This window comes from Petaurus breviceps, unplaced genomic scaffold (genome assembly GCF_028583685.1).
Source record: "Petaurus breviceps papuanus isolate PSGF00001 unplaced genomic scaffold, PetGlider_PUasm1.0 38, whole genome shotgun sequence".
In the NCBI taxonomy this organism is placed as follows: domain Eukaryota; kingdom Metazoa; phylum Chordata; class Mammalia; order Diprotodontia; family Petauridae; genus Petaurus; species Petaurus breviceps.
This window is the reverse complement of record NW_027186304.1, coordinates 21,886,430-21,901,737: the sequence shown is the minus strand read 5'-3', so window position 1 is coordinate 21,901,737 and position 15,308 is coordinate 21,886,430. Positions and strand designations below refer to the sequence as shown.

Genomic DNA, 15,308 nt, shown 5'->3' with positions numbered 1-15,308 from the left:
GGAGCAGATTTACCTTGCTGATGACTAGAAGTTGAGAATAGTTACTCTGGGAAATGGAAGCAGAGAATGTCTGTTTGACTTGTTAACCAGGGGCTGGATAGGGGTGATATTGCTTCTTACTCTAGGGATTTTGAAAGTGGGTTCCTAGAGGATGCTTCCTTTCAAAGTTATACTAGTAAACCTAATAAATACTGAGTAAAAGATTGGATATGTGGGGAATAGCAGAAAGGAGCAGATTAAGATTTCAGATCGCGTCCTGCTTCACAGAAGCTTTTTTTTTCTTTTTTGCCTTTTGGAGGGTAATTGGGGTTAAGTAACTTGCCCAAGGTTACACGGCTACTGTGTGTGTGCGTGCGTGCGTGTGTGCGTGTGTGTGTGCGTAGGTGTTAGGTGTATGAGGCTGGAACCGAACACGGGTCCTCTTGACTCCAGGCTGGTACTTTTACTCACTGCACCACTTAGCTGCCCCTTCACAGAAGTTTTAAAGTCAATATTGTTAATAATGTTTTCTGTGGTTATTTCTTAGTCTGGATTCAATGTAATTTATGTCAAGTGTATGAAAATTCCCGTACTAATTCATAACTTAATTGATTTATGCTCTCTTATCTCATTTGAACTTCTAATCTTCCCAATTTTATGTGACCAGAAAAGGCGTATGCATTCATGTATATATAAATATAAGAATATATTATATAAATGTCATATTAAACACTAAATTAAAATTAATTAAGTTTGTTAAGTTTAAATTAAAGTGAATAATTAGAATGAATAAGACAAATTAAATAAATGAATTTAAACATCAAAGTAAAATACAGAAAGTGTAAAGGAATTTTAAAATATATAAGTATTTATATATGTAAGACATAAAACTTGTATAAATATATGTATTATGTATGAATATTGTGTTAATGTGTTGTATTAATTAAATATGATAAAAAATATATAATATACATATTTTATATCTATCTATATCTATATATATGAAGGAAGTTCCTGATAAGGAAGCTTTACCATAAGCCATTTAAAGGGAAAGAATGGTTGAATAGACTTGGAATATAGTTCAATATGAGAAGAACCTTTGATCTAGTGTCAGAACATCTCCATATCAATCCCAAGGGAAAACTGTAAGCACCAATCTGGAAAATATTCTCTCTTTACACTTGAGTATAAAATAGCCCAAGGTTATTTTCTAGGTATTGGCCAGGAAATTTAAGGTTAGAATTAACTCCTTGGAAATATTGTAGCTGTACTAATTCTTTATTATCCTATATACCCAAGTGGTTTTAATAGCTTTTGGGGTTTTGAGTTTTTTGCTTAGAAACCCAAAAAGCCAGTCAAAAAGGAATCCTGTCTCCACAAATGCGAATTCATGGTTGTGTACACCTAAGTCCTAACAGTTCCATAGTACCTAGGATCATTGATAAAAGACTTTTGGGTCCTTAAGTAACAATAGGATAAAGAGGGCATTCCAATAATATGCTACTCAACTCATTTAACCAGTTACAGTACTCCAAGATTCCAAAGGGCTGAGTTCAAAGCAGGAGTAATATACAGCACTTTGCTAATCTACTGATTACTGCCCTCAGATCGCTAGGAAGCAAGATAGCATCCTTAACATATCAGAGATAGGACTTTTCCCATATGAAAAGGGAAAAGCTAGGGTACTATCATTGTTACTAGTATGTTTTCCTTTTTTCTCTCCTGAACTATACTGTATTCTGAAGTGGTAATTGTAAGCACCTCCTACCCTAAGGTTGACTGTATAGAATACCTTCATTATATTTAATTTTAATATGTAAGTATCATGTGTGGATTTTTTCTTTTCCTTTCCTATTTACCATTTATTCACTCACTTTCTGGCAAATACAGCAATGCAAGTGGTGGGACAATTTGGTCAATTCTCTTTTTTTAGTATAAGAAAATTCTGTTAACTCAAAGAAACAGCCCTAAATCAAACTGGTAACCAAATTTAAGTGGGGACAATTCACAGATATATAGCCTTAAGAGAAGTGTGTATTTGTGTGTGTGTGTGTGTGTGTGTGTGTGCATGCACATGTATAGGAGGGATTTAGAGTACTTACAATCTATCAGATATGAACGAACCCTCTGTTACTTCCCTAGAAATCAGAAGTTGTTGATTGTGGCTGAGGTGTAACACTTTCTGTCCCTCTTTCTACTCCATTCATTATCCATAAATAAAATAATATTGACACAAAGATTTACAAAATCATAAAACTGTAATATTTCTACCATTATGATAACTGTGTAATTCATTACCTAATCAATAAGCATTTACTAAGTACCATTATATATCACATGCTGTGCCAGGTGCTGGGAATGCAAAGACAAAACAGAAACAATCCCTGCCTTCAAAGAGTGTAAATGAGGGTCAGAGGTGGGGCTAGAGTTCTGTTTAGCTTTTTCTCAGCAGAATGAGACCTAGAGACATTGTATGTCTTATTGTATATTTGTTTGGTATTATTATTGCAGATACTGGTCAGTCTCCACTCCCATACATTTCTTTTTTTTTAAATAAAATCAGTGAAAATCATATATTTAGCAAAAGCCCCTTATTAATTTTTGGTCTGTAATCTAGAAGATAATAAGTACATTGGCCAGACTTATGGAGGATTTATTATAGGATATGGACAAAGGTCACACAGGACTGCAAAGCACTGGTAGAAATCTGAGAGAGTATTTATTTCACTAAGATCATAAATCTATCACACACAAACATTAGTAACTGCACATGTTTACCATACCAATATATATGTAGTTATTGTGGTTCTACCAATATGTACAGTTACTATGAACCACCCAGGAGGTTAAAAAATTGTCCCACATCAAAATGTGGATTAGTAAAAGAGGCTCATAAAGTAAGAACACAAATTCTAATTTTCCTGCCACAGCATTGCCCCCCTCTTCCAAATGTACCATTTTGAAGACTGTTCCACCATTCCCCCCTTATAAGAATCTATTATGCCCTTTAAAAAATTCAGAACAGAGTTGGCAAACCAATCAAGCATCTGGAGGCTATTTCTGACAAAAGTAATATGGAATCAGTCCAGAATTCCCAATTCATAGGGATTGGAGGTCCTTAATTGACATCAATGGGACACTAAAAAGCTTTAATACTAGTTGTCTCCTCTTGCTCTGACTTAAGTTAGCCATTAAAGTGGCATTATTCCATATCTTTCATGATAAACAGTGAGTTTCTGTTTTAAAAGAGTTTGGGGTTATGCCATTCTTACAGATTACTTACTTTTTCAGATTCCCGCCAGCATTTCAGAATGAATATGTGAGCATAAATATCTTCTACACAGATCCAGCTGGAAAGGCTCAGAGTGGTGTCTGTCCACACCCAGTCCATCACAGCTCTCAATTCAGTCAAAAATGGAACCAGGCGGAACCTGAAAAAGTTATATTTTGTTAGAGAGATAGAGATTAAAAATCACCTATATAGTTTATTTTAATTTAGGAGCTTAAGCAGTTCCTTGGGATTTCAAACTTCATTCCAGGATAACCTAAACCAAAGCAAATAAGATTTCATGCAGTAAAGTTTAACAAACTATCATTCTTTTGTCTTAGAGAACCTATTTTTGTACAAGGGCTATCATTTTCCATGAGCCTTCCACAGACTCACAGACCTTTTGGAGTCGAAAGAAACCTCAGCATATATATGTGTATATATGTATATATTAATAACCAAAGATTTCTCCTTTAGCCAAGAATTTTATATCAATTCACTTGTTTATGGATGAGTTCATTTATGCTAGTCAGAGATGTGTTGAATTTGTTGCAGGATTAAACAGAACAGAATAGTCAATAAAGATGTGGATAAAAAATGTATTTAAACAAAGTAAGTTGCTCAGTGTTCAAGAAGCATCATCAGGAACTGCATACAGTAAGTCAAGTATCTGTTGATGATAAAAGGGGACCTCTCAAGAAAGCCTCAATGAAGGTTTAGGGATTCAATCCTTCCTGGACCAGACAAGGTAGAGTAACACAGTGATTCAACAGGGGCTATTCCATAGCATATTGATCACCAAAGCTCTGTAGGGGAGTGCTATTAAAAAAACATATATGTACATCATGTATCAACATCAATTGTTCCCAGTGCTAGAAGAGAATCATATGGATTGGAGATCCTTAATTGATATTAATGGGACATTAATGAGCTTTAATATTAGGTGTTAGCCATTAAATGGGCATTATTCCATATCCTTTCATGATAAATGGTCAGTTTCTGCTTAAAAAGAACTTGAGGTCATGCTATTCTTATAGGTTTCTTACTTTTTCAGATTTCCTGTAATGCATGTCAACTAAAGAAATAGTATTTTGGGGAACTAACTTTGGGGAGTGAAAAAAAATAGTATTGAATAATATCTTTGGAAATAAGTCTCCTCAAGAACCTAAATTATAACTAGGGTGAGATGTAGGCACAGGATATTTAGTATGAAAGGATATTAACTTCTCTTCAATAGTAAATGCCAAAAGACTTGTACTACACAAGAGGAGAGAGATAATTGAGCTCACATTTCTACACTCCATTGAAATACACCTAATTCTGCTCCTCAGATGCTGGGCCTTAAGGCAAATAACAAGATAGGAATTCTATTAAGATAATATACTTACACACAACTCAACATAGATAAGAACATCTCCAATAGGCTTTATTGGGTACTTAGTTACCCTTTATAGAGAATTTACAGAATTTCATGAGTACAGATTATACAGGACAAGCATAGATGGTTTGTGAACTGTATCTGTGCAGGTAGTACTCACATTGATAAGATCACGGATAAATCTAAGTACAAAAATAAACCAAAAAAAATTCCTAATTTGTCATGCCTTCTCTAAAATCATAAAATCATTACGCACTGAGCTCTTGCCCCACATGCCCAAGAGGGCTATTTATCTGAAAACCTCTTCTTTGAAGAATTTGGGGATTAAAGTTGAGAACACTTACCCTTGAAATAAGAAGAGGTTGACATAATTGTAACTTTTGGTGAGGAAGTTTCCCAGTACCCGAGTTGGATAGCCACAGCGAATCTGGTAGGCAGACAGGCCAAAATAAACACATTTCACGAAATACCAAAGCTGAGCAACCAGGTTTTGGCTGAATTTCCTAGAATGAAAAATATATTGAAAAATGCAGGAGCAGATACACTCTGCTGACCTATGTGCTCAATATTAGGAAGTCACAGATCTTTTAAAGTATAGAAGAAGACCTTTTTAAGAAGTCTTCCAGATCTGTGGATCCAGAGAAAGTTATTGCAAAGTTTATGCATGCTTTCTCAATCAAGGATTTACTGTAATCACTGGGAATGGAAAGAAATATATGAAGTTACAGTATGGTTTCAAACAAAACTATGAGATCCTTTGTTTTTACAATCTTTGGATGAATGTAGGATTTTGTGGAATCTCTAACCTGAGCAATAAATTTTGCGAAAAAGTAAAACAGGAAATGATGATTGGGCAAGATTTTAGGTCATTCTTCTCTGTGACTAATGTGTTTCATTTAAGAGTTTTTCTCTCTCTCTCCAAGGGTTTTTTTTTTTTTGGTAAGTAATATTTTTGCATGTGTGTTTGTGTATATTAGTCATGTAAAAGTAAATTTACCAGGAGAGGAAGGACTATTTTTAAAAATTTAAACTTTGGTCATCAGATATAGAATTGGGAAAGCAAAGGCCACTCATGGTACTTAGAGGAGTCTAAGCTCTGAGAGGTTCTGTTTTTTCCTAATTCTACTAGCAATAAATATTTCAAGCAGCAATTATTTTCCTTCTTATCCTGAAGTTCATAGAGTTTGCTATCTATAATGTCATGAAGGATAATGAAAAATCTGATTAATGTGGAAGCCTGAATCCTGGTTGAAAACGTAAAATGCTTTTGTTTTATTTTTTTCCATTTAAGATTCCTATCACAGGTAGTACTTTAATGCAGTTTGTTCTTACTGGATTATACATTTCTTGTTTTTGTCTTCTTTATCTTTGTATCACCCATAGCACCTAACATTATACTTTGTGTCTGGCAAGCACTCAATAAATATTTGTTGAATGTATGAACTTACTCTTATAAGATGTTTATCAGGTTATGAATTCAAGGTAACATGTTTTTTTCCCAAGTATTATATCACAAACAATAGCCCTCAATCCGATCATCTCCATCTATTTATTCTTTCCTGTTGTGCATGGATTTATTCGGGCTACTCCTATCCTCAGAAATTTTAGGTGGCTCTCAAGGGTCTACAGCATTTAATTCAGAGAGATTCAAATTTCTTTGCCTAACATTTAAGACCATGTGAAATACAGTTTGAACCTACATTTCTAGCCCTTTATTGTTATGTCCCTACAAACACTTTATATTCTAGCCAAACTGGACTTTGTACCCACTGAAATATGGCCTCTAAAGTTTCAAGGGGCATATAGTGTGTAGTCTGTCCTTTTCTCCGTCTTTGACTATACTTGTTACAAAGGCAAATATACTTGGCATGTATATATTTGTCACCATACATATATACTTAGTGTGTGTTGAGGTATGTATTGTTGTTTAGTCATTTAGTCACATTCAACTCTTCATGACCCATTTTTATGGGCTTTTCTTGGCAAAGATACTGTAATAGTTTATCATTTCTTTGTCCAATGAATTAGGCAAACAGAGATTAAATGATTTGTCTAGGGTCACAGAGCTAGTGAATGTATGAGGCTGGATTTGAACTCAGGTTTTCCTGGCTCTAGGCCCAGTGTTCTATTTACTGAGCCACTTAGTTGCCTGTGTGTGTACATGTATATGTATGTATACAATATAAAATTTGATGCATATGTGTGGGTATATATATCTACCATGTTTCCCCAATAATAAGACACTGTCTTATTAATTTTTTGGACAGAAAAACACCAGAGGGCTTATTTTCAGGGGAGGGCTTATTTTAATGAACATTGACAGCAATTTTAATAAACAGGTAAATGTGAACAAAAAAATGTACCTTTATTCAATAAGTAAATCACTGGGGAAGAACAGGATGACGTGCTCACTGCTGCAGCTCTGATTGAATGCAGCTCGGAGCGCGGCGTGCGTTTCACGGGGGGGGGGCGGTGCATACAGAGGGTACTGTAATGTAGCGTGTAGCACAGGGGATCACCTTCACTACAGCAGCAATCTCAATAGGGCTTATTTTCGGGGGAGGGCTTATTTCAGAGGAATCTTACACAGTAAGGGGAGGGCTTATTTTCAGGATAGGTCTTATTATTGGGGAAACACGGTATACACTTGGTATATATGTATATAAAAAGAACAATAACAAAATATACTTGTCACATATACATATATTTGGTATATGTATTATATAGACACATAGACTTGGCAATATGTGTACATATTAGAATTTGTATGTATTTATATATGTGTATATGTGGATGTTTGTGTGTGCATGTATTTATCTATGGAACTCCAAGTCAGTTAGTCTGTCTCTCTATATATCTACACATAAACTTGTAAGGTATTTACATTCTAATGAATGGAAAATACAGTAAGTATTATTGGCGAAGGCAACAAGTGTATATATGTACACAGATATACATATAAATATATACATACACATGTATGTATATACACACACATGTAAGTGTACTACTTGCTGTCTCTCACTTTCCTTGAAAGGAGGAATTTATTCATTCTCTGTACCTGTACTCCAAATATCTAGCACGGTGCTTGGGATACAGGAGATGTTTAAATACCTAGTTTATTTAATGATCCCTCTAGCAGACTCCTTTCTACAGAAGCACTGTGCTATTTCCCTAAGTGCAGGGGTAGTGTGTTATCTAGGCTTTGTTTCCCACAATGACTAGCACACAGTAGGTGCTTAGTAGATTCTTCTGAATCACTGAATGAAAGAGCTCATGAATAAAGGCATCTTGGTTGATCTCTACAGAATTTTAAAAGAGCATTATTAAATGTTTTATCTTTGAGCTACCAATGAATTAAAATTTTCATGGCAATATCTAAAAGAGGAGGAAAAATCAATTTTTAATGTCAACAGGTTACAAACACATGATTTAGAATTGTAAGATACTGGATTTTGGCTGACTGGCGCTTGGCATCGAAGTCAGAGAGGTCTCTGACCCTAGTGTATTATGGAGGAAGTGTTCTGAAATAAAGTCAGTTTGATTTAGAATCATAGTTACTTTAGAACCTATAGTGACTTGGAACACAAACATTGTAGGGAGAGTGGAGAGAATTTATCAAATTGTTTTACCTCTCAGTCACACCTGGCAAGATGAAGAACATCCAGAAGTGTATTCCAAACACAAGAATGACCTGGAAAATCACCTTTCCTAATACAGTCTTCCGGAGATATAATGCTCTGTCTACCACCATAGTTCCAAATTGGATGAGCACCATTACCAAAAACGCCTCAGGGACCTGGTCCTCTGACAGTGAAGATGTGATATCTGCTGCTGCTGAGTGTTTCTGGGCAAGACAGATGAAAACAACATCCAAATGAAATTTTCCTGAAAAGGAAACTCTTTCCACAAGGATAGTCTAAACAAGAATAAGAACAAAACCTACCCCAAAGGCCCAAAAGCCAAACACAATGATGATGAAGTCCACGGTGTCAGCAAGAAACATCAGCACGTAGACGTCAGTCACAGCGCTGTAGTCTGGGTGGATGAGGTTATAAAAGAACTGTCGGATAGGCACGTAGATCTGGAGGGTCCTGAAAAGCAAGCACCACATTCCCACTGATGTCAAGAAGACTGTAACGGGTAAGACCATGGCATGATATCCCGTGAGTGTCAGCAGCTCTTCCTCTTTTAACCCTTTATTTTCCTGCTATAGCCAGGAGTTTACATTGACTCCCATTTCTAACCCCAGAATAGCCATGCGTGAGGTTTGATCGCTACATATAAAAGCTCCCCAGATAAGACAAAAGAAAACATCTATTATCAAGGCCTTTCTTGGTGCTGGAATCTCACATTAGTTCTTCTGTTTCCTTTCTAGAAGAACACCTAGGCAGTTGGGGGCAGTAGTGGTTACAGCTGGAGTTGAAGGTGGGAAGATCTAAATTCAAATCAAAGCTCAGACATTTATGAGCTGTGTGACCTTAGGCAAGTAACTTGACCTTTCTTAATGACAGTTTCATCATCTTTAGAATGGGGATAATAGTACCTACTTCCTAACGTTGCTGTGAGGATTAAGTAAAATTATATGAGTAAAGTATGTAACAACCGTTTTGGTGAAGTATGTTAGGCATTTGTTACTTGAGCTGTCAGGCCTCTCATGGCTCCCGCACGGTCCCTAGTTCTCCAGTATTTGGAATCTATTACCTCCTGTTGGTCTAACTGGGTTCTAATCTATCATCTTTGTTGTTGTTGTTCAGTCATTTCAGTTGTGTTTGACTCTTCATGACCCCATTTGGGGTTTTCTTGATAAAAAAATTCTAGAGGGATCTGCCATTTCCTTCTCCAGCTCATTTTAAAGATGAGGGACCGGGGGATACAGAAGTTAAGTGAGCTTCCCAGGGTGTCTGAAGCTGCATTTACACTCAGGTCTTCCTGACTCCAGGTCCAGCACTTTATCCGCTGCTCTACCTAGCTGCCTGCTCTACTGTATGTATGTATCATTCTTCATAGAGTCAGAGGGTTTTGGAGTAAGAAGAAACTCAAGAGCCACCTAGTCCAATCCAGGCCCCGAAGGAATCCCCACTGCTTAACGAGTGATCATACAATTTTTGATTGGAGACTTTCAATAAGAGGAAAATCCCAAATGAAGTCACAGAGTCAGACATAACTGAAAGGACTGAACAACAACAAAGGTTAGAAATTTAATTTTCACTTAATAATAAGCCCCATTTTCTTTGGAACTTAAAGTTTACAAAATGCTTTCTTAATAACATCGTTGTGAGATAGCTGGTATTCTTTATTATTAAGCTCATTTTATAGATGAGGGCCCTGCAACTAAGGGAAGTTAAATGTCTTGGCCATAGTCAATTAAAGTGGTGTATAAAATACTTGTGACAATCAACAATATTGAAAAGGCTTTATTTTGTGGAAGCATAGGCTAACCCTTTTCTGTGCTTCTACTGATACTAGAAAGATTCAGAGAATCCAGATGAACTTACTGAATTGGGCTGATTTCTCCACATTTAGTTCTCTGTCAGTTGAGTGCCAGGTTTTTTTTGACATATAGACATGTTTTTGTTGTTATTTAATTCTACAGTTTTAAAGAAGGGCTATTACCTCATGGAAAACATGAAAAATGAGTAGCTCTTAAAATGCACACTTCAATGACTGTTAGAAATATTGCAATAGTTATCATTGTGGAGATGTCAGATATTTAAAAGGTTCATCCAAGCCCCAAATTAAACAGGATCAGTTGTACCAAAGCACAAAGGAAACTATAGTCAAAACAAAAACAATTTTAAGAACTAACAAAAATGACCTTAAAATGGTTTAAACCTCAAAAAACAAAAACAAAGCAGACTCTCAAAGCAACCCGGGCAGCTAGAGGTGCTTTCACTGATTTCTTGACAAGTGTGGACCAGGCTTCTTAAAGTTTGTTGCTCTCCAACCCCTACCCCACCCTGCAGGAGGACATGGAAGTTGGAGGGAGAGAAAAATAAATGCTTATTAATTGAAAAAGAATAATGATAAGATCAGCAAAAATAGCTGCTAACTGTTGCCATGAAGGAAAAATGCTCATTATTGGAAAGATAATAGAAAGAATGAAGTACCAGAAATTGGTAAAAGATAATTTTTACTGATATAACTCATTTTTTTCATGCAAAACTATACCAAAACCATTGTCAGAATGAATCAAAAAATTATAAAGTGCTTTGTAGTGCTAACCTCTGTGCTAAGCACTAGGGATACAAATACAAAAGCAAAAACAGTCCTTGCCTTCAAAGAGCTTACATTCTAATTGGGGAAAATTATAGGTGAGCCTTAGTTCTGGCCATATTAATCAGATGGTAAATCATCCACCCCCAAAAAGGTTTGAGGATTTTTTTTTTTTTTGCTTCTACTGGGGCTGAGGGAATAATAAACTTTGATAAATATACTGATGTACTGAGGACTAGAAGTTATCAAATTATAGAAATTCTCAGGAGGAGCCAGTACACTACAACTGGGTCTCTTACAACTCAATGTGTCACACAAGGCTAAGAAAATGATTTGAGAGGTGTTTCAATCGTCTGGTAACAAGTTTGATTTAAAACCTGCTGAAAAGATATGAACTAGTGGTTGGAACTAGGGGAACAATTAGTAGAGTAATAATAAAATTCTAAAGAAAACCAACTTTGAAAAACTTAAAAATCAATAAACAATCATGACTCCAGCCACAGCTCTCTCTCCACTTCAATCCATCCTCCATTTAGCTGCTAAAGTGACTTTTCTGAAACACTGGTTTGACCATGACATCCCCCTACTCACTAAACTCTGTCAGCTCCTATCACCTTGAGGATCAAGTACAAGGTCCTATGTTCACTGTGCAAAGCCCTTCCTAACCTAGTCCAGCCCCCTGCCTTTCTAGTCTTCTTACATCATACTTCTCACAACATACTTTTCATTCCAATGACACTGGCCTCCTCGTTTCCTGAACAAGACATTCTATTTCTTGGCTTGACATTTTCTCTGGCTATAGAAATCCCCATTCCTGGAATTCTCGCCTTCCTTATCTCTGTTTCCTGGATTCCTTCAAGTCTCAACTAAAATCCCTCCTTCTACAGGAAGCCTTCCCCAATCCTTCTTAATTTTAGCACCTCCCTTTGTTAATTATTTCCCATCTATCCCATATAGAGCTTGCTCGCCCATGTTTGTTTGCTTATTGTCTATTAGATTGTGAGCTCCTCAAGGTCACCAACTGTCCTTTGACTCTTTTTGTAGCCCCAGTACTTAGCACTATGCCTGGAACATAGTAGGCACTTAATATATATGCTTATGGACTGACTGATGACCATGAAACTCAATTCCTGGGAGAGGTTCAATAGATTCATTATGCAAAGTGAGACATGGGTTTTTTGGAAGTGACAAATTTCTGGATGTGTTTACTTAACTGTGGTTATTTGTTACTAAATTATGCTTCTAGTCTTGCCTCACATCCTTGCCTTGCTGCCACTCAAAGTCCAGGCATGGACAGTGGGAAAGGCCTATGAGAAATCATTGTACCTATTAGACCTCAACGCCTTGTTTATACTGATTTCTGAGACTCCAAAATTACTTGTTTGTTTTGTTGCTTACGCTGCAGTATAGGGCTGTGGGGGCGGGATAAGGTATATCCTTATATACAAAGAGCGGTGTAGACCCCATTGGTCTTAAGGTAAAAAATGCTAGGTTTGGTTTCTGGTTTTGATTTTTATAAGCTATATAACTGTGAGAAAGTCATTTAATTGCTCTGAGTCTCATCTTCATCTGAAAAATGGAGATCATAACCCGTTCTACCTTCCTCACAAGGTACTTGGGAGGAAAGCAATTTATAAATCACTAAGTGATACCAAAATGTGAGCTATTATTATAGGAATAAAATGCACAGATTAACTATATCTACAGGAACATTTCATTTTAAAGTCTGCTATAGTAGATGGGATACCACTCACTGCAATTCAGCAAACATTCATCAGGTATCTACTGTCAGTGTGTCTTTCACAGGATATCCTGCCATAAAAAAGAGCTATGCCCATAGCAACGGAAGCAATTTTTCTTTCATCACACATAATATTGGTATAAAGTAATTGACTCTAGGTTTCTGGCCCTATGAGACAATAAATAAACTAAACAATTTCCAGTTACTCACTTCTTTATAGTAAATGCTTTTGCTTTGATGAGGTGTTCTTGAAACTTTTCCATATACAGTTCTCTTTTACTCTTCTGCTTAATGCTGAGTACACTGCTGCCTTTTTGACTACTGTTCCGAGTACTGGTGCTGCCTAGAAATAAAGAAGGATACAAACACTGTGTGAGAAACAGGGTTTACATCAACACCATAGTCACATGAGCCTGTATGGTATTATTCAAGAACATTTAGACTGAGTTAAAAGTGTTTTAGGATAATGTACATAGATGCCTTCAAAGTTCTTTTCAGAGTATCTCAAACAGAGTAATTCAAAATCTGTAACTCCTGTACTTTAAAAAATAATTACATACTAAATTGCATTTGTGACTACATAACGTCATTGGCTAGGATGGTTAACATTTTGTTTCTCCAACGATAATGAAGTCTATACCATGAGAAGCCATAAAGAGAAAGCAGAGTTTGCAGTATTGAAATAGGCATCAGGAGCTGTAGTTTCTCTAGCCTCTGCCTGACACCCACAAAATCCCATCTTCATGCGTTACAACAAAATGAACAATGAGCCAATCATGCATGGAGAATAAGAGGCGTGAGCTCTGTAGAGACATCATTGCCTGCCAAAAGAATGAGGTGTCCGGTAGGATAGGAAGATCTCAAAACCCTGAAAGCCCAATGAGGCGATGTTATCATTATCTTCCCGATCTTACAATGTGGAAACAGTGACTGAGGGATGTTAAGTGACTTGTCTAGGATCATACAAACAGTAAGTCTCCGAGACAGGCTTTGAGGTCATGCCTTTCTGGCTCCACATCCAATGCCCTACATCTTCTTCTACCCAGCAGCCTGAATCCTAGAGCTCTTCCCCTATAAAAACCACACAGGCTAAGAAGGAGGGGTTTGTAATCCTCATCAGTGGAGACAGAATCCTTATAAGTGAATCCCCCCAATTGTTCAAAATAACATCGCCTTTATATACTGCTGATCTTCCCCTGCATTAATACTCAGTCTTGGCTTACTCCCACCATCTGCTGTCTTTGTTCCTATTCATGTGCTGTTGAACGAAGCTGGAAAAAAATCATGAAAGTTTGCTGATTCAGTCCACTACAAATTCATGTTACATAATATCAACAGGGCCTTTATTGCAGCAAGGTAATCTTTTCATTCCTTCCTCATGGATTCACTATCTCAGTCAACCAAACAGCTTTTCCATTTTTATACCTCCTCAAACATCCCATGGCTCCCTACAAAATGATTGTTGCTGTTCAGTTATATCTGATCTTCATGACCCCATTTAGTATTTTCTTGGCAAAGATACTGGAGTGGTTTGCCATTTCCTTCTCCAGTTCATTTTATAGATGTGGAAACTGAGGCAAACAGGATTAAGTGACTTGTCCAGGGTTACAAAGCTAGCAAGTATCTGAGGCAGGATTTGAACTCAGGAAGATCAGTCTTCCTGATTTTAGGTCTGGAACTTTATTCACTGCTACATAGCTGCCTCCAAACAACAAAAAAGTGGATTCAGTATCTCACTGACCAAAGCAGCTTTTCCATTTTTTCATCCCTTCTCAAATATCCTATGCCTCTCTGACTCCTCCATTTTTTCAGCTGACAACCTTGCCTCATTTTAGTGGGAAAAATTGAAGCTCTTTGTCAAGAGCTCCCTCTTCAACTTTTATCACTCAGGTGCCTTCCACCATTTTATGCCTCTCTCTCATGAAGAAGCAGTTTTTCACTTTGTGGAGGCAAACTGCTCTAAATGCTCAAGTGATCCCTTTCCATCCTGTCTTCTCAATTAGATTGCACCTTCTACATTCCCCACTCTCTCACTAATCTCTCTCTTTCTCTACTTACTGCTGTTTCCCTATTGTCTACACAGCTGGGCCTTTTCCTACCTTTCTAGTCTTCTAACATTTTACTCCCTTCAAAAACTCTATGATATAGTAACTTGCTGTTCCTCACATATGACAATTCATCTTCTAACTTCAGACATTTTCAGTGGTTATTTTCTAGGTCTGGAATTCTCTTCCTCTTCATCTCTGCCTCCTGGCCTCCTTCAAGTCTTAGCAAAAATCCTACTCTCTGCAAGAAACTTTTCTTCATTTACTTTAATGCCAGTAGTGTTTTCCCTGTGATATTATTTCCAATTTAGCCTATCTATATCTTGTTTGTTCATAAATTGTCTCTCTTAATTGTTTTGTTTATCAGACCTTTATAAAAACAAGAACTGCTGCACTTTTTTGCTTCTCTATTGCTAGATTTAGCATAGTATCTGTGTTAAGATAGCAATTATATATTAAGTGCCTGTTAGCACATAATAGGCACTCAATAAATGCTTGATGACTTCTTTTTTTGTCTAGATTTTTTATTTCATTGGTGGAGAGGACCATGGATTGTAGGAAGCCTCATCTACCAATGGAGATAATCAACTTATCTGTAAGTGAAAGAGTCTTAGAGAATTGTCCATGTCCAGGAGAAATTAAGTGACTTGCCTTTTGTAGCAGCAACCATGCTGGCATACC

The 15,308-nt window shown here is 36.7% G+C and overlaps 1 protein-coding gene across 3 annotated transcripts in view; it reads right to left on the bottom strand.

Moving 5' to 3' along the window:
* PIEZO2 (piezo type mechanosensitive ion channel component 2) overlaps window positions 1–15,308 on the bottom strand; it is a 557,384-nt gene that overhangs the window by 25,077 nt on the left and 516,999 nt on the right. For all 3 annotated transcript variants that reach the window (XM_069099626.1, XM_069099625.1, XM_069099627.1), the window contains 5 exons: window positions 12,793–12,925; window positions 8,572–8,719; window positions 8,258–8,472; window positions 4,970–5,128; window positions 3,263–3,410 (listed from right to left, as the gene is read on the bottom strand). In XM_069099626.1, the coding sequence (XP_068955727.1) occupies window positions 3,263–3,410; window positions 4,970–5,128; window positions 8,258–8,472; window positions 8,572–8,719; window positions 12,793–12,925 (803 nt within the window). The remainder of the gene's footprint in view (window positions 1–3,262; window positions 3,411–4,969; window positions 5,129–8,257; window positions 8,473–8,571; window positions 8,720–12,792; window positions 12,926–15,308) is intronic.